The 26,289-nt window shown below is 41.7% G+C and overlaps 1 protein-coding gene across 1 annotated transcript in view; it reads left to right on the top strand.

Annotated features, from left to right (window-relative positions):
• BLTP3A (bridge-like lipid transfer protein family member 3A) overlaps positions 1-26,289 on the top strand; it is a 95,515-nt gene that overhangs the window by 57,154 nt on the left and 12,072 nt on the right. Inside the window, exons 6-14 of the mRNA XM_053603228.1 lie at positions 322-462; positions 1,427-1,597; positions 2,280-2,472; positions 9,928-10,014; positions 10,553-10,723; positions 11,601-11,740; positions 12,118-12,259; positions 12,815-13,008; positions 13,211-14,658. Coding sequence (XP_053459203.1) covers positions 322-462; positions 1,427-1,597; positions 2,280-2,472; positions 9,928-10,014; positions 10,553-10,723; positions 11,601-11,740; positions 12,118-12,259; positions 12,815-13,008; positions 13,211-14,658 — 2,687 coding nt within the window. The remainder of the gene's footprint in view (positions 1-321; positions 463-1,426; positions 1,598-2,279; positions 2,473-9,927; positions 10,015-10,552; positions 10,724-11,600; positions 11,741-12,117; positions 12,260-12,814; positions 13,009-13,210; positions 14,659-26,289) is intronic.

The raw sequence follows: 26,289 nt of genomic DNA, 5'->3' as shown, positions 1-26,289 counted from the left end.
TGGGGATTCATTGAGGGTACAATAAGCCAGGTTACATTGATTGCAATTGTTAGGCATATTAATTCTTAAAGGTATTATTCCTGCTTTGTGGATTTCCTTAAATGTTCCCCATTCCTGGGAACTCCAGAATCTTTTTTGTTGAGTTATTACATCCTTTTACATCCTTTCTTCACTTATGGATTCTGATGCAGTGCTTCCTGTTGTTAGGATTACAACTGGGAGTGGTGGTAGTCTACCTTGCCAGTCCTTTTCCCTCGGTCTTCCTGCCTCTTAGCTAATTTCATCCACAGAGTTAAAGAATTTTACTTTCTCTCCTTCTAGGTTTTAACATTTAAGGAAATAACTTGGCAAACACTTCGAATTGAGGCAGATGCTACAGACAATGGTGATCAAGACCCTGTAACCACTCCATTGAGGCTTATTACCAACCAAGGCAGAATCCAAATAGCCCTCAAGAGAAGAGTAAATATTTTCTGTCATGATGAAAATGTCTATCTTTTGTTCTCTTAGGCACCCTGGGAGTTGGTATTCTTTCACTATTTAGTATGTTATTGGCCTCTGGAATGACATTTGAAGTGGGAGGGCCTAATGTCCACTAGTGAGAGAACATTTCTACCTCCCTGTTTTTTTTAGTTTTAGAAACCACTTTTTTTTTGAGACAGAGTGTCCATTCTTTTGCCCAGGCTGGAGCACCATGGCTTCAGCCTAGCTCACAGCAACCTCAAACTTCTGGGTTCAACCTATTCTCCTTCATTAGCCTCCCAAGTAGCTGGGACTATTGACACCTACCACAGTGTCCAGTTCATTTTTCAATTTTTAATAGAGACAAGGTCTTGCTCTTGCTTAGTCCTGGCTGAAGGGATCCTCCCTCCTTGGCTTCCCAGAGGGGTTGGATTACAGATGTGGGCTGGAAACCACATTTTTTATCCATATGTAGGATCACTGACATAGGCAGTTAACTGTGGCTGCTATTTTTTTTTTTTTTTTTTTTTGAGACAGAGTCTTACTATGTCACCCTAGGTAGAGTGTTGTGGCTTCACAACAACTTTAAACTCTTGGGCTTAAGCGATTCTCTTGCCTCAGCTTCCCAAGTAGCTGGGACTACAGGCGTCTGCCACAGCGCCTGGCTATTTTTTGGTTGTAGTTGTCATTGTCGTTTGGCAAGCCCGGGCTGCATTTGAACCTGCCAGCTCTGATATATGTGGCTGGTGCCCTAGTCACTGAGCTATAGGTGCCGTGCCTTCTTTTTGTTAATTAAGCAAACTTTAGTAGTTTTGTAAGAAATTGACACTCCAAGGTGCTTGATGCTTTCCTTTCCCATACTGGAGATTGAACAGCCACCTCTGCAACTTACTGTGCATCAGTCACTTTGAAAAGCTGGAATGATACAAGGCAATAAACCTTATGTTCTCTGTGGCCTGTATAGACCAAAGATTGCAATGTGATAGCCTCCAAACTGATGTTCCTGTTGGATGACCTGCTCTGGGTATTGACTGACTCACAGCTCAAGGCTATGATGAAGTATGCAGAGTCGCTGAGTGAAGCCATGGAGAAGTCAGCCCAACAAAGAAAAAGCCTGGCTCCTGAACCTATACAGGTTATAGACAAAACAGACACCTCTGGTGGCTAGAGAGACAATAAACCAGACCTAACTCATACCAATGTAGGTGGGATCTAGACTTTATTTGGGGGAGTTGTCATTTACTTCTCAGTGTTTATAGACTGTGTATGCACCTCTTGTTTTTCATTCTGTTCATTGAATGCCTCCAGTGCATTAAGTATACAATACTAGTCACTGGAGAGGAAAAATGGAATAAATTCTTATTCCTGTCTTTGAGGCTCTCACTGCTTTGAAAGATGGACCATAAATGAGTTATTACAACATGGCCTGATAAGTGACATAATAGAGGTAAACACTGTGTCAAAAGAGCCCAAAGAAGAGGCATCTAACTATTGAGGCTGAAAGAAAGCATTTAGGGAAGACTTCTTAAAGGAGGTGTTTTAGCATCAGTCAACCAAGTCCTGGTGGGTGAGAGGTTGGAGGGCAATTCAGACTTCAGAACAGTACTCTGACAGTTACTAGAGTGATTATAATTAGACTTTTTGGAGTTTGTGTTATTTAGTTGGGATAAACCTAAGTGAATTGCCAGGCAAACACCTATGAGAGGGAAAGGGCAACTTCCTAAACTATGATTTTTTTCAGGCTGAACTAAAGCTTGAAACCTACAGAGGAGACTTCCAGGGTGTGGACTTCTTGTTTTTTTCTCTTTAACATGTAGATTACTCCACCTGCTCCCAGTGCCCAGCAGTCCTGGACCCAGGCGTTTGGTAGCAGCCAGGCCAACAGCAATAGCAGCAGCAGCCGCCTCAGCCAATACTTTGAGAAATTTGATGTGAAAGAGTCCTCCTATCATCTGCTCATCTCCCGCCTGGATCTGCACATTTGTGATGATAGTCAGTCACGAGAGCCAGGTATCTACCGCTTGAGGCCTGAGCCTGGGCTTGGTGGTCCACATCACTGTGGAGCTCTGGGAAAAGCCTAGAAATGAAGGCTCTTTTCCAGAGTGAGTAGGCTTCCCTTAATTACAGGCATTCTTGGGCTTCAGCTTTCTTGTGGTTGCTCTCTCTGTTAGTTTGAGGAAGTGCTCTTCAGCCTTTAGGATGCAGTAGAACCACTTGTCATATTTAATAAAATACAGATGTTAGGTCTCTCCCCAAACCTCACTAAATCAGAATCTTTAGTATTAGCATTCAAGTGATGGCAGAGTGAACTTATTTTTTCTCTCCCCAAAGTCTGTTGAGCAATGCTAATAATTGCCAGAGGTTGGGAACCACTGGTATAAGATTTTAGGAAAGTTAATTCAACTATAGGAAACCTCAGAATTTTCATATTTTTGAGTCATTTAAAATATTTATTGTGTGTCAGTGTGCTCTCCCTAAGCAGGGAGGTTATTCTGTTTGTGTTCTTGTCATACTCAGAGCAATTGGTATTATATACACATATACATTTATTCAGAATGGAAAAAAATGTAATTGACTCATTTCTTCATGAGCCTGGGGAAAATCACTTAACCTTTATCAGTTTCCTCATTTATGAAGTTGAGTTAAATTGTATCTTACTCATTCACTTTGAAGATTGAATTAAATCATATTTTATTCATTTATCTCACTAGGTTCAAATGAGATAATATACTGAACTTGAAAGATCTGAATTACGGTAGATATTGGGCATTATTACTCTGCTGCTTGTTCTTTCCATACTGTCTCTGATCCTTTTTTTTTTCCTTTCCTTTTTTTAGAAATAGGGTCTTGTTCTGTTGCCCAGCTAGAGTGCAGTGGTGCAATCATAGTTCACTGCAACTGTGAACTCTTGGGCTTGATTAACCTTCCCACCTCAGCCTCCTGAGTAGGTATAGGTGTATGTCACTACACCCAGCCAGCTTTTTAAATTTTTTGTAGAGATAGGATCTTGCTATGATGTCTAGGCTAGTCTCAGACTGTTGACCTCAAGTGATCCTTGGCATCCTAATGTCTGGGATTGTAGGTGTGAGCTAACATGCCCAACCTTTATTTTATGTTCCTGTTATACTCCTCTTTGCCACCAGCTCTTGGTTTCGGTGCACACATATGGTTGATTTTTCCCTTCCTGCCTTATCTTCTGTGAAGGCTGTTTGCCTCTTAGTAAGACCTAGACTCGATTTCCTTGGGGGACCTGCCTATTCTTTTCCTTTTTTCCTGGGGGTGCCAAGCAGCACTGCCTCTGCTTAGCTATTCCTTGATCTTGAAGTAATTTTAACCACATCTACTCTCATTCTGAGAGGGAAGAAAGGAGCAATCACAGCATAAAGATTATTTCTGCCTGGGGCTGGGCACAGTGGCTCATGCCTATAATCCTAGTACTCTGGGAGGCCAAGGCAGGTGGATTGCTTGTGCTCAGAATTTTGAGACCAGCCTGAGCCAGAGTGAGACCCGGTATCTAAAAATAGCCAGGCATTGTGTCAGGCACTGGTAGTCCCACCTACTTGGAGGCTGAGACAAGAGAATCACTTGAGCCAAAGAGTTAGAGGTTGCTATGAGCTGTGACACCACAGCACTCTGCTGAGGGTGACAAAGTGAGACTATGTCTCAAAAAAAACAAACAATAAAAAGATTGCCTTCACCACCACAGTAAATAATTTGCCATCCACTCATTTTGGAAGTTCATTACTAAAATGATTATTATTTTATTTGGTTATTTTGTCAAAATGTTAGATAAATGCTTTGGGTGTTTGGTTGGCTGATTTTGGTTTCAATTCTTTCAGAAGTCTAAATTAAGAATACAGTATTGAAAAAAAAAAGAATACATTATTGATGAGCAGCACCTGTGGCTCAGTGAGTAGGGCGTTGGGTTCAAACCCGGTCCCAGCCAAACTGCAACAAAAAAACAGCTGGGCTTTGTGGCAGGCACCCTTAGTCCCAGCTACTTGGGAGGCTGAGGCAAGAGAATCGGTTAATCCCAAAAGCTGGAGGTTGCTGTGAGCTGTGATGCCATGGCACTCTACCCAGGCACTGGTGAGACCAAGTGAGACACTGTCTCTAAAAAAAAAAAATTGGGCAGCGCCTGTGGCTCAGTGAGTAGGGTGCCAGCCCCACATACCAAGAGTGGTGAGTTCGAACCCGGCCCAAGCCAAACTGCAACAACAACAACAAAAATTCTCCAGAGTTGTTCTGTCCAACACAGTAGGCACTAAGTCACATGTAGCAATTGAGCACTTAAAATGTGGCTGATCCAAACTGAGATGCTAGAATATAAATACATGTTGGATTTCAAAGACATAGTACAAACTAAAGGTGTAAAATTCCTTAGTAATTATTTTCATATTGATTACATATTGAAGTGATAATATTTTGAGTGTATTGTTTTGTTTTTTTTTGTTTTTTATTGTTGGGGATTCATTGAGGGTACAGTAAGCCAGGTTACACTGATTGCAATTGTTAGGTAAAGTCCCTCTTGCAATCATGACTTGCCCCCATAAAGTGTGACACACACCAAGGCCCCACCCCCCTCCCTCCTTTCTGTTTTCCCCCCCTCATAACCTTAATTGTCATTAATTGTCCTCGTATCAAAATTGAGTACATAGGATTCATGCTTCTCCATTCTTTTTTTTTTTTTTGTAGAGACAGAGTCTCACTGTACCACCCTCGGGTCACACGGCTCACAGCAACCTCTAACTCTTGGGCTTACGCGATTCTGTTGCCTCAGCCTCCCAAGCAGCTGGTTCTACAGGCGCCCGCCACAACGCCCGGCTATTTTTTGTTGTAGTTTGGCCGGGGCTGGGTTTGAACCCGCCACCCGCAGCATATGGGGCCGGTGCCCTACTCACTGAGCCACAGGCGCCGCCCGCTTCTCCATTCTTGTGATGCTTTTCCAAGAATAATGTCTTCCACTTCCATCCAGGTTAATACAAAGAATGTAAAGTCTCCATTTTTTTTAATGGCTGAATAGTATTCCATGGTATACATATACCACAGCTTGTTTGAGTGTATTGGTTTAAAGAATATATATTATTAAAATTAATTTGACTTTTGTTTTTTTTTTTTTTTTGGGGTATGGCCCTTGGTAGAGTGCCGTGGCCTCGGTAGAGTGCCGTGGCCTCACACAGCTCACAGCAACCTCCAACTCCTGGGCTTAAGCAATTCTCTTGCCTCAGCCTTCCAAGTAGCTGGGACTACAGGCACCCGCCACAACGCCTGGCTATTTTTTGGTTGCAGTTTGGCCGGGGCTGGGTTTGAACCGCCACCCTCGGTTATGGGGCCAGCGCCTTACCGACTGAGCCACAGGCGCTGCCCTAATTTGACTTTTGAAAACCTTTTTCATGTTGCTGCTACTTAATGTAGGCCAGGTATGGTGGCTCATGCTTATAATCTGAGCACTCTGGGAGACTGAGGTGGGAGGATCACTTGAGCTCAGGAGTTAGAGATCAGTTTAAGCAAGAGTGAGACCCTGTCTGTACTCAAAATAGAAAAATTTAGCTAGATGTGGTAGTTTGCATGTAGTCCCAGCTACTTGGGAGGCCAAGGCTGGAGGATTACTTGAGCCCAGATGTTTGTGGTTGCTGTGAGGTATGATTACACCACTGCACTCTAGCCTGAATGACAGAGTGAGACTTTGTCTCAAAAAAAAAAAAAAAAATTTACTTATGTGGCTCACATTACATTTTTCTTTTGGTATTTGTTTGTTTGTTTTTGCAATCGGGTCTCACTGTGTTACCCAGGCTGGTCTCAAATTCCTAGGCTCAAGTAATCCTCCTGCCGTAAAAAAAAAAAAAAAATATTTACTTAGGAGGAGTCCTGCTGGGACTACAGGTATGTGCCACTGAGCCCAGCTCATATTGTATTTCTATTAGATATAATTGCTATAGATTCGTCTGTCCAATATGGTAGCCACTAGCCACACAAAATTAAAACGAATTAAAATTAGTTCATTTGTGCTAGCCACATTTCAAGTGCTCAGTATAATATATAAGCCATGGAACATGTTCATCATTACAGAAAATTCTGTTGAACAGTGCTGCTCCAAAAACTACTTGAAAGCTGCATCTACTACTTTTTTTATTAAGGGATGTGATAGTTGAGATCTTGGGACTGCGGACTAACACATGCTCACTTACCCATGGTATTAGAGGTAAATTGATTGGAAACTTCATAGATCATTGGTGTCAGCTTGGCTTGAAGTGGAATAACACTGTTTCTTAAAGTCAAACTGGAGCAGCTTTAGACTTCAGGCTTCTGAGAGGAGGTTGGTAGATTGATGGGGAAAAGAGTATCACCTGCCTTTTCTTTTTTAAACCTTTTTTATTTTTTTAGGCAGAGTCTCAAGCTGTTGCCCTTGGTAGAGTGCTGTGGCGTCACAGCTCTCAGCAACTTCAAACCCTTGGGCTTAAGTGATTCTCTTGCCTCAGCCTCCCAAGTAGCCGGGACTATAGGCGCCTGCCAACAATGTCCGGCTATTTTTTTGGTTATAGTTGTCATTGTTGCTTGGCGGGCCTGAGCTGGATTCTAACCTGTGAGCTCCCGTGTATGTGGCTGGCGCCCTAGCTGCTTGAGCTATAGGCACCAAGCCTTTTTTTAACCTTTCTTCAAGATAAAGTCTGTGAGTCAGAAACTTCCATTATTTCTTCTCCCCTTCCTCTCCCTTGTCTTTTCTTCTCTTTTCTCTTCTTTGAGATAGGATCTCTTTATCATCCAGGTTGGAGTGCGGGTGTGTAGTAATAACTTGCTGCAGCGTCAACTTCCATTATAAAAAAAGCATCTAGGGGCGGCACCTGTAGCTCAGTGGGTAGGGCACTGGCCCCATATACCAAGGGTGTCGGGTTGTAACCCAGCCCTGGCCAAACTGCAAAAAAAAAAAAAATAGCTGGGCACTGTGGTGGGCGCCTGTAGTCCCAGCTACTTGGGAGGCTGAGGCAAAAGAATTGCCTAAGCCAGGGGTCAAACTTTTTAAACGGGGCCAGTTCACTGTTCCTCAGACCATTGGAGGGCCAGACTATAGTTTAAAAAAAAAAACTATGAACAAATTCCTATGTACACTGCACATATCTTATTTTGAAGTAAAAAATCAAAACGGGAACAAATACAAGCACACTGCCACATGTGGCTCGTGGGCCAAAGTTTGAGGACCCCTGGCCCTAAGTCCAGGAACTGGAGGTTGCTGTGAGCTGTGACGCTATGGCACTCTACTGAGGCTGACATAGTGAGACTCTGTCTCAAAAAAAAAAAATGTCCAGGCTGGCATATTGGCTCATGCCTGCATTTGTAGCACTCTGGGAGGCCTAAATGGGTGGATTATTTGAGTAGAGGAGTTTGAGACCAGCTTGAGCAAGAGGGAAACCCCATCTCTACTAAAAATAGAAAAATTATTAGCTGGGTGTTGTAGTGAATGTCTGTTGTCCCAGCTACTTGGGAGGCTGAGGTAGGAGGATTCCTTAAGATCAAGAGTTTGAGGTTGCTATGAGCTATGATGAAGCCAGGGCACACTACCCAGGGCAACAGAGTGAGACTTTGTCTCAAAAAAAAAAAAAAAGAAAAGAGGCTGGGTATGGTAGCTCATGCCTGTAATCCTAGCACTCTGGGAAGACGAGGCAGGTAGATTGCTTGAGCTCTAAAATTCATGATCAGCCTGAGCAAGAGCAACACCCCATGTCTAAAAATACCTGGGCATTGTGGCAGGTGCCTGTAATCCCAGCTACTTGGAGGCTGAGGCAAGAGTATCACTTGAACCCAAGAGTTTGAGGTTGCTGTGAGTTGTGATGCCATGATATTCTACCCAGGGTGACAAAGTGAGACTCTGTCTCATAGAAAAAAAGTGTCTAAAAAGGTTCCTGGGGTGGGGTTGATTATGAAGAAAAGGTTAAGAAACAGAAGCACTTGAGTAAGTGAATCTTTTGGTAGGAAGATTATTAGTCCAGAACTTGGGATGGCAAAATCTAGATTGAATGGAAATGACGCTACTGGGTGGAGATATACCAACTGACACCTAGAGGATTCCATAGTATTTCCTTTCCTTCATTTCTGTGGTGTTTGCCCTTGTATTGTTTGAGCATCTACTGCTTACAAGGCTCTATGATAGATACTACTAATAAGGGACAGGTTGGAAATACAGAATAGTATGGTGTAGACAGTACACATATGTAGAAGAAATAGTGCCTGCTTTTATAATCCTTTAGTCTAATTGAAGAGATAAAATAGAAACATAGGGCTTGGCGCCCGTCGCACAGTGGTTACGGCGCCAGCCACATATACCAGGGGTGGCGGGTTTGAACTGGCCTGTGCCAGCTAAACAACTGCAACAAAAAAATAGCTGGGCATTGTGGCCGGTGCCTGTAGTCCCAGCTACTTGGGAGGCTGAGGCAAGAGAATTGCTTAAGCCCAAGTGTTTGAGATTGCTGTGAGCTATGATGCTACGCCACTCTACCGAGGGCCATGTATTGAGACTCTGTCTCAAAAAAAAAAAAAAGATAGAAACATGGGAAGTTCATTTATTTATTTATTTTTTTTTTTTGGTAGGGACAGAGTCTCACTGTACCGCCCTCGGGTAGAGTGCCATGACATCACACGGCTCACAGCAACCTCTAACTCTTGGGCTTATGTGATTCTCTTGCCTCAGCCTCCCAAGCAGCTGGGACTACACGCGCCCGCCACAACACCCGGCTATTTTTTTGTTGTAGTTTGGCTGGGGCTGGTTTTGAACTTGAACCCGCCACCCTCGGCATATGGGGCCGGCGCCCTACTCACTGAGCCACAGGCACCGCCCGGGAAGTTCATTTATTAAGTAAGAATTAAGTATAAATTCAAGATAAACATAATGCAATATTTGACTTACTGCTAAAAATCCGAATTTTCTTCCAATTTGCTGTGTGCTTATTTTATGTCCTGTGTGTGCAGTGCTTTTAGTGTATACAGTATATAATGATTGTCTATTATTACGGCTTTAGCCCTGAGGACAAGACATGAAAGGAAGTCTTGTGAGTTTTTTTTTTTTTTTGGAATTTAGGTCATACCTCTTCAGCTGTTGTGTTGAAGGATGGTAATACTAGTACTAATAGGGAACCAGTACTATTAGGGAACCAGTCAGTCAAGATCGGGATTCCTGAATCTTGAGTTTTATAGTTTCTTTTGTCTTCCTGAAAATATAGCAGTCATTTACAGAGATAATGGAATATACTTCCTTTTGAATTTTTTTAGAGCATGCTTATTTGCTATTGTAACCCAAAAGAAGGGGCCCTCAGCTTTGCAAATCACTTGACATCAGGGCGGTTTTTTTTTTTTTTTATTGTTGAGGATTTAATTGCATTGTGTTGTCAGCTGCTTCAACAGGACGTTTCATTGCTACAGGTGGTGTTCTGGCCGTTCCTTCCACTGCTATTCATTTTTATGTATTTTTTATAGGTGTCTCTGCAAACAGACTCACAGGTGGTGCCATGCAGCTTACCTTCCGCAAGATGGCATTTGACTATTACCCCTTCCATTGGACAGGTTAGGAGAATTCTGGATGGGGTCGGTTCTAGCATAGTCAGCATAGTGATGGCTGGTTCCTGGGTTTATCCCTGACTGCTCAGTAGGAGGCTGCAAGGAATTGTAGCACATGCTCAGAGAGGCATAAGCAATATTCCTCTTCAAGAGGACATCTTCTAGAAACCTGCACGGTCCACTACTAATGATTCTTTATCAGTGATAAGGAAGTGATAAGAGGAAGTGGGAGGAGAGTTAGTGCCTGAGATGTTGCATTTAAGTCTACTCTCAAGCCCTCACACTCACTAGTTTTAGAACCTCTGCTGTAGTTCATGGTCAAAGATGGCAGCAATCAGCAGCTGGCCTTTAGGGCGCCTTATGGGAAAAATTACATATGGAATCTAGAAGAACTTGGGAACTCTCATTGTATAATTTTGCTTTATCCCAGAGATTTCTGGTTTGGGGGTGAGGAATCAGATTCTGGACTATACTGACAGAGGGAAAAATTGGAACATTGCATCATGATCTTGGGCCAAAATCCTTTTGATTCTTTGTTGAATAGGTGATAGCTGCAAACACTGGGTACGGCACTGTGAGGCCATGGAGACTCGCAGCCAGTGGGCCCAGAAGCTGGTGATGGAATTTCAGAATAAAATGGAGAAGTGGCATGAGGATATGCATCTGAAACCACCCTGGCACCTGGGCGTAGACTCTCCCTTCCGGAGGAAAGCAGGTTGGTTATGAGAACTGGAGGACTCCAGTTACTTAGCCCTTACAATTTATCTGGTCTTTTTTTTAATTAAAAATTTTTTTAATAGTAAAAGGGTCTTGCCCTATAGCCTAGGCAGGAGTGCAGCGGCATGGTTATAGCTCATTGCAGCTCTGAACTTCTGGCCTCAAACTGTCCTCCTGTTTCAGTCTCCTAGGTAGTTACAGCTACAGGTACATGCCACCACATCCTGGTAATTTTTTTGTAGGGAAGAGATCATCTTGCTATATTGCTCAGGATAGTCTTGAACTACTGAGCTCACGTGATCCTCCTACCTCAGCCTCCCAAAGTGCTAAGCCACATTGTGTAATTATTATCTTTGAATAACTAGTGGAGATACAGCAGTGAACTACTAATAAGCCCAGCTATGCCTCATGGGGAGACATCAGTGACTTTTTTCTTACAGAGACCTCTTTATCCTCAGGTATAGCTCTAATGTTGTAGAGAAATTGTCATCCTCTCTATTGAGTAGGATGTTACCTTGATTATTCTCCTTTCTTGGTTGGAAGGAGAATATAATTTTTTTTTTTTTTTTTGTAGCGACAGAGTCTCACTGTACCGCCCTCAGGTAGAGTGCCGTGGCGTTACATGGCTCACAGGTGTTGTGGCAGATGCCTGTAATTCCAGGTACTCAGGGGGCTGACGCAAGAAGATTGCTTAACCCAAGAGTTTGGGTTGCTGTGAGCTTGATGCCATAGCACTGTACTTATGGTGACAGAGTAAGACTGTCTCTAAAAAAAAGTTAAAAATAAATAAATTTAGGAGTTTTCCTTTCCTGATTCTATTAATAATGGAGTTGAATATATCTGCTAATCTTTTTCATCTTCTTATTTTTATTTAGAATCTCTCTCCAGTCCTCGAAAGAATTCTCTTGAGAGAAACCCCTCTCAGAGTCGCCAGGCTGCCTTTTGGCCTCCAGCATGGAATCGCTTGCGCTCAAGCTGCATGGTAGTACGGGTGGATGACCTGGACATCCACCAGGTGAGGACATGAGGAAACATAGTTGGAAAAGGGCACAGCAGTTCACTTGGAAGACATCTGGAACAGTATTATCAAAGTTTATGAATTCAGGCACTGTCCCTTACTTTAGGGTAGGTTGACAATTTGATCTGTTTCTTTCTGAGTATAGTGAGATCAGGACTGGGAATTCTCTCAGTTTTCTTCTGAATATGTTACCTTCTCCTGAAAAAACTAAATTGTAGATAGTGTGAGGCAGGTATGAGAATGCCTGGAATATGAAAAGCACTGTACTCCCCGTGATGGCTTTGGAAGGATGGTACAGGCCTATGCTTCCTAAGCAGAAATGGAATCCCAGAATGGATTGCTATAGATGCTAACAGTAAGTTGTGATTCCTTAGGTTTCTACAGCTGGACAACCAAGTAAGAAGCCATCTACACTCCTTTCCTGCAGTCGGAAACTCCACAACCTACCCACTCAGGTCTCTGCCATTCATATTGAGTTCACAGAGTATTACTTCCCAGATAATCAGGAGCTTCCAGGTAAACAAAAGGACTGAACATTTCTTTTGTCTAGCTAATGCTTTTCATATTTGTCAGCTTTGGAGTACTACTTATATTTTCTTTTTTAGGAGTTTTAGGTATTTAAGTTAATTTAGCATACCTTTGTTAAAAACTCTGCCCTGTGGCTCGGCACCTGTAGCATAGTGGTTACAGCGCAAGCCACATGCACCGAGGCTGGTGGGTTCGAGCCCAGCCGGGCCAGCTAAATAATAATGACTACAGCAACAAAAAATAGCCAGGTATTGTGGTGGGTGCCTGTAGTCCCAACTACTTGGGAGGCTGAGGCAAGAGAATTGCTTAAGCCCAGGAGTTTGAGGTTGCTGTGAGCTGTGACGCCACAGCACTCTACCTAGGGCAACATAGTGAGACTCTGTCTCAAAAACAAAACAAAACAAAATAACCCAAAAAAAAAACCTCTGCCCTGTATAAATATGCATCTTTGCTCTCTTAATAATAAAATAAATATATTAGATACTAAGAGTCTACCTGTTGCTTTGTATATGATGATTCTTTTTTTTCCCTCTGCTTTTGTAGTTCCTTGTCCCAATCTGTACATTCAATTAAATGGTCTGATGTTTACTATGGATCCTGTCAGCTTGCTCTGGGGAAACCTCTTTTGCCTGGATTTATATCATAGCTTAGAGCAGTTCAAAGCTATCTACAAGCTGGAAAATTCAAGTCAGAAAGATGAACACTTGGACATCCGACTGGATGCCTTTCGTTTGAAGGTAGGGAGAGAGTGGAACTTATGTCCCCTGTTGGTAGCCACAGCTGAATTTTTGCAATTGCTATATTCCACAGTTCTGTTCTCTTTGGTAGAAGTAAGAAAACAGTTCTACAGCCCAAGTGGGCTTTCATATGTGTGTTAATAGTAGTGTTCTGAGATACTCAGATGGCCATTCTGAATTGTATTTCATTTTGTCTTTCAAGGTGAGCTTTCCACTGGAGAAGAGAGAACAGGCAGAGTTGCATCGTCCCCAGGCCCTTGTCTTCTCTGGATTAGGCATGATTGCCACCAATACACGTCATGCCCCAAATTGTGGCTGTTCAGACCTCCAGAATCTTTTCCGGGGTTTTGCTGCTGCTGAGTTCTTTCATTCCAACTATGATCACTTTCCTAAGGTTCCAGGTGGCTTTAGTCTTCTGCACATGCTTTTTTTGCACCATGCCTTCCAGATAGATTCCCACCTGCTTCAGTCTGGTACTATCCCTCCCCAGAGGCCTAAGGCTTCCCAGGATCTCTGGTCTGTCCACTTCACCCAGATCTCCTTGGACTTTGAGGGAACAGAGAACTTCAAAGGCCACACCTTGAATTTTGTGGCCCCCTTCCCCTTGTCCATTTGGGTCTGCCTACCCCTCCGCTGGCAGCAAGCCCAGGCACAGAATCTCCTTTTGGCCTCAGAGGGGAGGCTGAAACCATCAGCCAGTTTTGGCAGTCCTGTCCAATCTGAGGCCCTTGCCCCTGAATCTGTGCACCATCAGAGGTCAAAGACTGAGCATGATTTGAAAAGTTTATCAGGCTTTCCAGAAGTCATGAAAATTCTGAGAGAAGACAGTAGTGTTGTGGATAACAAAGGGCCCCTGACAGAGCTGGAGGATGCAGCAGATATTCACATGCTGGTATACTCCCCATCCCATATCTGTGTAAGGCTTGACCACTACCAGTACTTGGCTCTGCTCCGCCTGAAGGAGGTGCTGCAGGGTCTTCAGGAGCAGCTGACTAAGGATACAGAGGCCATGACTGGGTCTCCCCAGCAAGACTGGACAGTTTGTATTGGAGTCCTGTTTCCCAGTGCTGAAGTGGCTCTGCTTATGCATCCTGCTCCTGGGGCTGTTGATACTGACTCTGCAGGTTCAGATAGCACCAGTCTCATAGGCTCAGAATTGTCTCCTTCAGATGATCGGGAACCAAAGTCTGATGCCTCCTCAGATCAGGGCCCAGCAAGCCAAGAGAAGGTCCTAGAGGATAGTAGCATTGAAAATCTGGATGCATCTCAGGGGAGGCCACATAGCAATGGAGAACCTCATGACTCAGGTCCACTGGCCCACCACTTGGCAGGGAAGGGCCATGAGGCTGTTGAGTCCCTACAGGCCAAAAGACTGAGCAGAACTCAAGCTTCCAGCTCACCAGCTATGTTGAAGCCCCCAGCTGGCAAGGATACTGCTGTGAATGGACAGGGTGAGCTCATCCCTTTGAAGAACGTTGAGGGAGAATTGTCAAGTGCTATTCACATGACTAAGGGTGCCACTAAAGAGGCTTTACACGCCACTGTGGACTTCACCAAGGAAGCTGTGTCTTTGACTAAGGATGCCTTCAGTCTGGGCAGAGATAGAATGACCTCCACCATGCACAAGATGTTGTCTTTGCCTCCAGCCAAGTAAGTGGTTCTTTGCCTCCTTCAGTTGCCGCATCTCTTCCTCGTACTTCTGACCATTCGGTTTAAGGCAGCAGTTCTCAACCTGTGGATTGCAACTCCTTTGTAACGATGAAAATACATCCTGCATATCAGATATTTACATTACGATTCATAACATTAGCAAAATTACAGTTATGAAGTAACAATGAAAATAATTTTATGTTTGTGGGTCACCACAACACGAGGAGCTGTATTAAAGGATTATAGCATTAGGAGGCATTAGGAAGGTTGGTTTAAGGCCTTTGCTGTGTATACTTTAGATGTGAAGCACGATGTAGTCCAGGAGAATGCATAGAATGGCTTATTTATTTATTTGAGAGGGAGTCTCACTCTGTCACCCTGGGTAGAGTGCCGTGGTGTCACAATTCATAGCCACCTCAAAGTCTTGGGTTCATGTGATTCTCTTGTGTCAGCCTCCCAAGTACCTGTGACTATAGGTGACTGCCAAAGTGTCTGGCTCGTTTTTTCTATTTTTAGTAGAGACCAGGTCTCAGTCTTGTTCAGGCTGGTCTTGAACTTCTGAGCTCAAGCAATCCAGCCACCTTAGCCTCTAGAGTGCTAGGATTACAGGTATGAGACACCACACCCGGCAAGAATGGGTTATTTAATAGACAGTTTTCAAGTCAACATTTATTGCTTCTTCTTGTCAGATTATCTCCTCTTTATCTGACTCATTGTTGCAATAGATACACTATACCAGAATAATAATACCTGAAATCTGTATAATATTCTTTTCAGAGGGTTTTCGTGTAATGTTTGGTTTGATTTGATACCGACAGCAGACAGGTAAGGTTGCTTAAGATGTTTGTGTCTTCAGTTTATTGCTGAGGAAACTGAAGCTCTAGAAAGGATGCCTGCTGCATCCTACATCTTGCAAATAGAATAGTTGGGCTTTGAACTTGCTCTTTTTGATACCTTATCAATGTCTACCAGAGTAATAGAGAAGGAAGAATTGCATCCATTCTTTTAACAAATATTTTTTGAGCCCTTACTGTGTGCTGGGCCTTGTGTTAAGCACTGGAGATGCTAAGGAGTTAGCAGAAAAACACAGAAATGCAGTCAGTAGAGTAGAAAAGTATGGCTTTTCCCATGGGTGCCTTGTGGTTTTAGGAAAGATAAGACTAAGGGAAATCTTTGCTGAGACACTTTGTGGTTTAGAGACTGTGGTATGAAGATGAGTGTTTTGAAGCTTTTGTTTGAGTGGATTGGCTTACATGGGTCTCTAAGCAATACCTGTGGGTATGCTAGTACCTGCTGGGATAGGCAGCCAAGGAGAAAGGAGAGAGGAAGACTTAAAGGGGTGAAAAGTGTAATACTAGCCAACATTTATTGAGTCCTTCCTAGTATCTTGTCAGGCACTATTCTAAATACTTAAAATATTAATACACTGTATTCTTATTTTTTTTGATACAGAGTCTTAAGCTGTCACCCTGGGTAGAGTGCCGTGGCATCACAGCTCACAACAACCTCAAACTCTTGGGCTTAAGCAACTCTCTTGCCTCAGCCTGAGTAGAGGCAAGTAGCTGGGACTACAGGTTCCCCACCGCAATGTCGGGTTATTTTTTTGTTTTGTTGCAGTTGTCATTGTTTTTTAGCTGGCCCGGGCTGGGTTCAAACCCTCCAGCCTTGGTGTATGTGGTTGGCACTGTAACCACTGTGCTAAAGGTGCTGAGTCTACACTGAATTCTTACAATAGCCCTATGAGGCAGGTACAAATATTACTCTCCATTTTACAGATGAAGAAACTGAGGCTCAGAGAGATAAGAAACTTGCTCAAGATTACACACTTAGTGAGTGATGGGCAAAGATTGAAAACCTACTCTACTGGTTTGGTGCCTGTAGCTCAAGCGGCTAAGGCGCCAGCCACATACACCAAGGTTGGCAGGTTCGAACCCAGCCCAAGCCAGCTAAACAGCAATGACAACTGTAACATAAAATAGCCAGGTGTTGTGGCAGATGCCTGTAGTCCCAGCTTCTTGGGAGGCTGAGGCAAGAAAATCGCTTAAGCCCAGGAGTTGGAGGTTGCTATGATCTGTGATGCCATGGCACTCTACCCAGGGTGACAGCTTGAGACTCTGTCTCAAAAAAAAAAAAAAAAAAAAAAGAAAGAAAGAAAACCTGGTTTACTGATCACAAATGTGCTGCCTTTTCTAAATGGAGATGAGTAAGGGAGACGGGAAAAGAGGAGAGATGAAAAAGAGAAAGGTGGGCGGCGCCTGTGGCTCAGTCGGTAAGGCGCCGGCCCCATATACCGAGGGTGACGGGTTCAAACCCAGCCCCGGCCAAACTGCAACCAAAAAATAGCCGGGCGTTGTGGTGGGCGCCTGTAGTCCCAGCTACTTGGGAGGCTAAGGCAAGAGAATCGCTTAAACCCAGGAGTTGGAGGTTGCTGTGAGCTGTGTGAGGCCAACGGCACTCTACTGAGGGCCATGAAGTGAAACTCTGTCTCTACAAAAAAAAAAAAAAACGAACGAAAAAGAGAAAGGTGTGTGAAACAGCTTTTTTGAAATATTGGTAGTGACTTCCTAACTGTCCAAGCCGGTGGCCTTTTCTCAGTTTTCCTTCTTCTGGACTCCTCTCCTCAGTTTACATGGCTGATCTATTCATTCTGAGCACTTGTAACTCTGCACAGTTACTTTCACGTCTCTGAAGGAGTCTTCTTTTTTTCCTTTGCTGTTCTCTTGTTCCTTTTATCCTATAAATATAAATTTTCCAAGAGGCTAGGCTGTACATACTCTTTTCATTTTGGTTTTAATTTAAAATTTTTAAATTATAAAAATGGTTTGTCCTCATTGAGTTGATTGTGCAGGAAACAGAACAATAAAGAAGAAAATGTAAAATTTAGGGCAGTGCCTGTGGCTCAGTGAGTAGGGCGCCAGCCCCATATGCCGAGGGTGGCGGGTTCAAACCCAGCCCCGGCCAAACTGCAACAAAAAAATAGCTGGGTGTTGTGGCGGGCGCCTGTAGTCCCAGCTGCTCGGGAGGCTGAGGCAAGAGAATCGCGTAAGCCCAAGAGTTAAGAGGTTGCTGTGAGCCGTGTGACGCCACGGCACTCTACCCTAGGGCGGTACAGTGAGACTCTGTCTCTACAAAAAAAAACAAAGAAAATGTAAAATTCACTTGTAATGATACTATCTCCAGATAACTATTATTTATATCTGAGTCAATTTTCTGCCAGTCTTTATGTGTCTGTTTGGGTGCTTGTGCGTCTTTATGCATATGATATATACAGGTATTATTTTTATAACAATAATATAGGATTATATTATTTATCCTATGTTATATCCTGCTTTATTCACTTACTGTTTTATTGAGAATATTTTTCCATTCATTAGATATTTGAATACATGATTTTTAATTGATCTGTTATAGTTTATCCAATAGATATGTGATATCTAACAATTTCAGTTTGTAAACTCATCCTAGAAAAAGTGCTACATACCTGATTGCTGAATAGCACTATAGTCACCTTCGAAGTACTTCTCTTGGGAGGCTATGCACCAATGCCAGTTCCTAGTCCACTCTTCAAAGCACTTTTGGAAATCATTTTCTGGAATGACTGTCAGAACTGTTGTCACAACAGTACACAAAATCACACAACAAGAATAATGAATGCCACTCAGCAATACATTGCCAGGGGGAATACAAACATAGTTATGAGACAGTGATACATCAAGGTTATGAAACCTTACTGAGTTTTTTGTATGGTGCTGCTAATGTAAGTGCATGTCACAAGTTTGGAAGCTTATTCTCAGACCTTTGTAAGATGACAGCTCTGATGGTTATTACAGAAAGATTTCTGGGCGGCACCTGTGGCTCAGTGGGTAAGGCACCAGCCCCATATACCAAGGGTGGTGGGTTTGAACCCAGCCTCGGCCAAACTGCAACCAAAAAATAGCCGGGCATTGTGGCGGGCGCCTGTAGTCCCAGCTACTCGGGAGGCTGAGGCAAGAGAATTGCTTAAGTCCAAGGATTTGGAGGTTGCTGTGAACTGTGACACCATAGCACTCTACTGAGGGTTAATAAGTGAGACTCTGTCTCAAAAAAATAAAATAAAAAAAGAGAAAGAATTCCAAAATTCACTCAATCAACCATTTATTTATTGGCTTGTCAGATAATCTATGTATGTACAAAATAACCTGTTTCAGCTTTCAAATATTCTGAATAAAATTTTTGTTATCTCCAATTCTATCATTGGGGAAGAGTTTATGGGCAAAGATTTTTGGCAGTTTGTTTTCAAGGTAGTGTTATCTTTTGAATTATTGATAAAGTACCTTTTTTTCTGCCCAATAACTGATTAACAAAGTCCATATTTATTGATTAAATATGATTACCTAATTAAAAAAAAATTCCAAAATGGCTTATAGCACTTTTTTTCTAGGATGAGTTTGAATATTTGTCAGACCTTATATCATAATTTATTCATTCATTCCACTCTTTGGGGAGGGTGTCATTTAGTTAGTTACTATTTTTCTCAAGTAGAACCAATGTTGTGTTAAATGTCTTTATTTTTCTGAATGTTACCTTTGTGAAAATTGTATATATCTAAATCAGTCTTTTTTTTTGAGATAAAAGTCTCACTTTGTCACCCTTGGTAGAGTGCTGTAGTATCATAGCTCACAACAAACTCAAACTCCTGGGCTTATGCCTAAGCCTCCCAAGTAGCTGGGACTACAGGCACCTGCCACAAAGCCCAGTTATCTTTTTGTTGAAGTTGTCATTGTTGTTTTAGTTGGCCCAGGCTGGGGTTCAAATCCTCCAGTCTCTGGGTGCCGCCCTTTCATCCCAATTTTAACCATGACCTTAGGTCAATTTCTTTTTTTTTTTATTGTTGGTGATTCATTGAGGGTACAAGAAACCAGGTTACACTGATTGCATTTGTTTACCTAACAATCTTACAATCATGTCTTGCCCCCAAAAGGTGTGGCACACACCAAGGCCCACCCCCCTCCCTCCTTCCCTCTCCCTGCTCTTCCTTTCCTCACCCCTCTCTCCTTCTTTCTCTCTCTGCTCTCCCCTTTCCCCACCCCCGCAGTGTCCTTAATTGTCATTAATTGTCCTCATAGCAAAATTGAGTACATCCCAGCCAAAAACTGCAAAAACAAAAAAAAAACAAAAAAACCCCAAAATTGAGTACATAGGATTCATGCTTCTCCATTCTTGTGATGCTTTACTTTTTTTTTTTTTTTTAAATTAAATCATAGCTGTAAAGGCACAGGAGAATTTTTTTTTTTTTTTTTTTTTTGGCCAAGGCTGGGTTTGAACCCACCACCTCCAGCATAGGGGGCTGGTGCCTTACTCCTTTGAGCCACAGGCACCGCCTGATGCTTTACTAAGAATAATGTGTTCCACTTTCATCCAGTTTAATAGGACTGTAAAGGCTATAAAGTCTCCATTTTTTTAATGGCTGAATAGTATTCCATCGTGTACATATACCACAGTGTGTTAATCCATTCCTGGGTTGGTGGGCATTTAGGCTGTTTCCACATTTTAGCGATTGTAAATTGAGCTGCAATAAACAGTCTAGTGCAAGTGTCCTTATGATAAAAGGATTTTTTTCCTTCTGGGTAGATGCCCAGTAATGGGATTGCAGGATCAAATGGGAGGTCTAGCTTGAGTTCCTTGAAGGTTCTCCATACTTCCTTCCAAAAAGGTTGTATTAGTTTGCAGTCTCACCAGCAGTGTAAAAGTGTTCCCTTCTCTCCACATCCACACCAGCATCTGCAGTTTTGAGATTTTGTGATGTGGGCCATTCTCATTGGGGTTAGATGGTATCTCAGGGTGGTTTTGATTTGCATTTCTCTAATAAATAGGGATGATGAGCATTTTTTCATGTTTGTTAGCCAGTCTGTCTTCTTTAGAGAAGGTTCTATTCATGTCTCTTGCCCATTGATATATGGGATTGTTAGCTTTTTTCATGTAGATTAATTTGAGTTCTCTATAGATCCTAGTTATCAAGCTTTTGTCTGATTCAAAATATACAAATATCCTTTCCCATTGTGTAGGTTGTCTATTTGCTTTGGTTGTTGTCTCCTTATAGCTGTATAGAAGCTTTTCAGTTTAATGAAGTCCCATTTGCTTATTTTTGTTGTTGCAATTGCCACGGCAGTCTTCTTCTTAAAGTCTTTCCCCAGGCCAATGTCTTCCATTGTTTTTCCTATGCTTTCTTTTTTTTTTTTTTTTTTTGTGTAGAGACAGAGTCTCACTGTACCGCCCTCAGGTAGAGTGCCGTGGCGTCACACAGCTAACAGCAACCTCTAACTCTTGGGCTTATGCGATTCTCTTGCCTCAGCCTCCAGAGCAGCTGGGACTACAGGCGCCCGCCACAACACCCAGCTATTTTTTTTGTTGCAGTTTGGCCGGGACTGGGTTTGAACCCGGCACTCTCGGCATATGGGGCCGGCGCCTAGTCACTGAGCCACAGGCGCTGCCCTTTCCTATGCTTTCTTTGAGGATTTTTATTGTTTCATGCCTTAAATTTAAGTCCTTTATCCATCTTGAATCAATTTTTGTGAGTGGAGAAAGGTGTGGGTCCAGTTTCAGTCTTTTACATGTGAATATCCAGTTCTCCCAGCACCATTTATTGAATACGGAGTCTTTCTCCCCAGTGTATGTTCTTGTTTGGTTTATCGAAGATTAGGTGGTTGTAAGATGTTAGTTTCATTTGCAGGTTTTCAATTCGATTCCAGTGTCTATGTCTCTATTTTTGTGCCAGTACCATGCTGTCTTGACCACTATGGCTTTGTAGTACAGACTAAAGTCTGGTATGCTGATGCCCCCAGCTTTATTTTTATTACTAAGAACTGCCTTAGCTATACAGGATTTTTTCTGGTTCCATACAAAACGCAGAATCATTTTTTCCAAATCTTGAAAGTACGATGTTGTTATTTTAATGGGAATGGCATTGAATAGGTAGATTGCTTTGGGAAGTATAGACATTTTAACAATGTTAATTCTTCCTAGCCATGAGCATGGTATGTTTTTCCATTTGTTAATATCCTCTGCTATTTCCTTTCTTAGGATTTCATAATTTTCTTTATGGAGGTCCTTCACCTGCTTTGTTAGGTATATTCCTAGGTATTTCATTTTCTTTGAAGCTATGGTGAAGGGAGTTGTGTCCTTAATTAGCCTCTCATCTTGACTGTTATTGGCGTATATAAAGGCAACTGATTTGTGGATGTTGATTTTATATCCTGAGACATTACTGTATTTTTTGATGACTTCCAGGAGTCTTGTGGTTGAGTCTTTGGGGTTCTCTAAGTATAAGATCATGTCATCAGCAAAGAGGGAGAGTTTGACCTCCTTTGCTTCTATTTGGATTCCCTTTATTTCCTTGTCTTGCCTAATTGTATTGGCTAGAACTTCCAGCACTATGTTGAAAAGTAATGGTGACAGAGGACAACCTAATCTGGTTCCAGTTCTAAGAGGAAAAGCTTTCAGTTTTACTCCATTCAGTAAAATATTAGCTGTGGGTTTGTCATAGATAGCTTCAATTGGTTTCAGAAATGTGCCACCTATGCCTATACTCTTCAATGTTCTAATTAGAAAAAGATGCTATATTTTATCAAATGCTTTTTCTGCATCTATTGAGAGGATCATATGGTCTTTATTTTTGCTTCTGTTAATATGGTGGATAACATTTATGGACTTGGCGTGTTTTAAACCAGCCTTGCATCCCTGGGATGAAACCTACTTGATCATGATGTATGACTTTTTTTTTTTTTTTTTTAATTTTTTTTTTGATGTATGACTTTTTTGATGATAAGCTATAATCTATTGGCTAGGATTTTGTTGAGAATTTTTGCATCTATATTCATTAGTGAAATTGGTCTGAAATTCTCCTTTTCAGTTGGGTCTTTTCCTGGTTTTGGTATCAGGGTGATGTTTGCTTCGAAGAACGTGTTGGGGAAGATTCCTTCCTCTTCAGTTTTTTGGAATAATTTATGCAGTATGGGAATAAGCTCTTCCTTGAAGGTTTGATAGAATTCTGGTGGGAAGCCATCTGGATGAGGGCATTTTTTTGTTGGAGGCTTTTTTATTGTTTCTTTAATCTCAGTGCTTGAAATTGGTCTATTCAGGAGCTCTATTTCTTCCTGGCTGAGTCTAGGGAGAGGGTGTGATTCCAAATATTGATCCATTTCCTTCACATTGTCAAATTTCTGGGCATAGATTTTCTGGTAGTATTCAGAGATGATCTCTTGTATCTCGGTGGCATCAGTTGTTATTTCCCCTTTATCATTTCTGATTGAGGTTATTAGAGGTTTTACTTGTCTATTTCTAGTTAGTCTGGCCAAAGGTTTATCTATTTTATTTATTCTTTCAAAAAACTAACTCCTTGTTTCATCAGTTTTCTGAATGATTCTTTTGTTTTCAGTTTCATTGATCTCTGATTTGATTTTGGATATTTCTTTTCTTCTACTGTGTTTAGGCTTAGATTGTTCTTCTTTTTCCAATTCCATAAGATGGCTTGTGAATTTGTTGATGCACTCTTTCTGTTTTTCGAATGTAAGCATCTAAAGAGATAAATTTTCCTCTTTAAACTGCTTTTGCAGTATCCCACAGGTTTTGGTAGCTTGTGTCATCATTGTTGTTATGCTCAAGCTAGTTAATGATTTCCTCTTTTATTTCTTCCTGCACCCAGATGTCATTCAACAGAAGGTTATTTAATTTCCATTCCTTTGTGTGGGGTGGAACATTTTTGTTGGAGTTGAGTTCCACCTTTAGTATCTTGTGGTCTGAGAAAATACAAGGTAAAATTTCAATTCTTTTGATTCCATTGAGGTTTGTTTTGTGTCCTAGGATATGATCAATTTTGGAGAAAGTTCCATGGGATGATGAGAAGAATGTATAGTCTTTATCTTTGGGATAGAGTGTTGTATATGCATCTATCAAGCATAGTTGTTCTAGGGTCTCATTTAAGTCCCTTATATCTTCATTTAATTTCTGTTTAGAGGATCTGTGCAGCTCTGTAAGAGGAGTGTTAAATGGTGTTAGAGGATATCATATTGCTGTTAGTATGGTGTTAGAGGATATCATATTGCTCAGACTGAGTAAGGTCTGTTTCAAGAATCTGGGAACATTTAAATTGGGTGTATAAATATTTAGAATTGAAATGTCTTCTTGTTGTATTTTTCCCTTGACCAATATAAAGTGACCATCTTTGTCTTTTTTGACTTTAGTTGTTTTAAATCCACATGTATGTGAATATAAGATTGCAACTCCTCTTTTCTTCTGAATTCCATTTGCCCAAAAAATTGTCTTCCGACTCGTAACTCGGAGTTTTAATTTGTCTTTTGAAGCTAGGTGTGTTTCCTGCAGACAACAAATGGATGGCTTGTGTTTTTTAATCCAGTCAGCCCATCTATGCCTCTTCGGTGGGGAATTCAAGCCATTAACATTTATTGAAATAATTGATAAGTGTGTGGTAGTGTTCTATTCATCTTATTTTGTTAGAGTCCATTGCTTAATTTTATCTTTTGCATCAGTGTGAAAGTTAGGTTCTGTCCTTTAATTGCCGAGTTCTTACTTTGCTATTGATCCATTCTGATGGTCAGTGTGTAGAACAGGTTGAAATATTTCCTGTAAGAGCTGGTTTTGTTATGGCGAATTTCCTCAGTGTTTGTATATCAGTAAATGATTTGATTTCTCTGTCAATTTTAAATCTTAGCTTAGCAGGATATAGAATTCTGGGCTGGAAATTGTTCTGTTTAAGTAGATTAAAGGTAGATGATCATTGTCTTCTTGCTTGGAAATTTTCATTAGAGAAGTCTGCGGTCACTCTGATGGATTTGCCCCTGTAGGTCAACTGGCGCTTACTCCTGGCAGTTTGAAGAATCTTTTCTTTTGTCTTAACTTTGGACAGGTTCATCACAATGTGTCTTAGAGAAGCTCTGTTAGAGTTGAGGCGACCTGGGGTCCAATATCCCTCTGAAAGGAGTGTGTCAGAATCTTTGGTGATATTAGGGAAATTTTCATTTATAATATTCTCTAGTATGGCTTCCATTCCCCTGGGGTATTCTTCTTCCCCTTCCGGGATACCTATAACTTATGTTTGAACGCTTCATAAAGTCCCATAATTCTGTCAGTGAACATTCTGCTTTCTCTCTCTTCTTTTCTGCCTCTTTAACTGTCTGAGTTATCTCAAGAGCTTTGTCCTCTACCTCTGAGATTCTTTCTTCTGCATGGTCTAATCTGTTGTTGATACTTTCTGTTGCATCTTTAAGTTCCTTAATAGACTGCTTTAGTTCCTTCAGCTCTGCTCTATCCTTTCTATATTCTTCATATCATTCATTTCTTGTCTCTGGTTTTGGATTTCCTTTTGGTTATTTTTCACTTTATCAGCCATTTCCTTCATTGTTTCCACATTTCTTTCATTGTTTTCATTATATGTATTATAAATTCCCTTTCTGTCATTTCTAACATTTCTTTATAGGTGGAATCCTCTGCAGTAGCTGCCTCATGGTTCCTTGGGGGAGGGGGGAGGTTGCTCTGGATTGGTTTTTCATGTTGCCAGGAGTTTTCTGCTGATTCTTCCTCACGAGTGTTTTCTTTTATCTGTTTCCTTGCTCTAATTTTCCTTTCACTTCCTCTTACTCTTTAAGTTACCGTGCCTCTGGACTAGGTTTTCAATGAGTCCTTTTGGTATAGGACCAGAAGGATGAGAAGCTTGAAGAGCAAGAAGGGAAAAAAGAAAGGAAAAAAAAAAAGAAAAAAGAGAAAGGAGAGGGGTGGGTAAAAGGGAATATTGACAAAAAGAAGAGAGGCACAGAAAGAGAGAAGCAGAGCAATATAAGTGTACAGTATTGATCCAGCCTTAAAAACCCCCAACCTCTGGAGGTGCTGGCTAGGGTGGTACCTTTGAGGTCAACCGCTCTTTGCTAGCCTGTTCGGACAGAGGTGTACCCCACCTCCACCAAGTAGAGAGGAAAGACAAAAATGCTATAAATCAAACCAAAACAAGCAAAGAGAAAACTTTACAGGATAAAATTCGGGGAAAAACCAAATAATGGGGGGTAGAAACACTAGTAAAAATGAAGTTCTAATTGTTGAAAAAGACAACAATGGGAAATTATGTTTAAACTAGAAAAATGAAGAAAGAAAAGAAAGAAAGAAAAAGAAAAGAAAAATCTATAGGGATAGTGTTGAAATTAAAAAAACGAAACAATAACAACAAAACAAAAAACGAAGCAATATATATATCTTGCTGAATATTGTCTGGGCAACAGGTGATCTTCTGAGGTATGAGATGTTAATCACAATGCTGATACAGCTATATGAGATGGAGACTGGAGGCCTCTGCTGATTTCTCAAATCCCGCAGGGTGGAGATCCTAAATCTTTCCTCAGCCCACTTAAAAGGCACTTTAAACTGCTAACCGTTTAAGTGGCTAAGTAGAAGCTTCCTCAGAAAAGCACTTGTTGTTGGGATCACTCCTGAAGTGGCTATCCAGTTACCCAGTGTGCCAAAACCAGTCTTACTCTATGCCCCTGAGGGTCAGGGGTGTAAGGCATCTCAGTCCCTGCCTTTAGGCTGCTCAGTCACTAGATTACTCGCCCAAGGTGTCCCGCTGGATCCTTGCTCTGTGACCCTGAG

Source organism: Nycticebus coucang, chromosome 9 (genome assembly GCF_027406575.1).
Source record: "Nycticebus coucang isolate mNycCou1 chromosome 9, mNycCou1.pri, whole genome shotgun sequence".
NCBI lineage: Eukaryota > Metazoa > Chordata > Mammalia > Primates > Lorisidae > Nycticebus > Nycticebus coucang.
The sequence above is the reverse complement of the archived record's forward strand: the minus strand, read 5'-3'. Positions and strand labels throughout refer to the sequence as shown.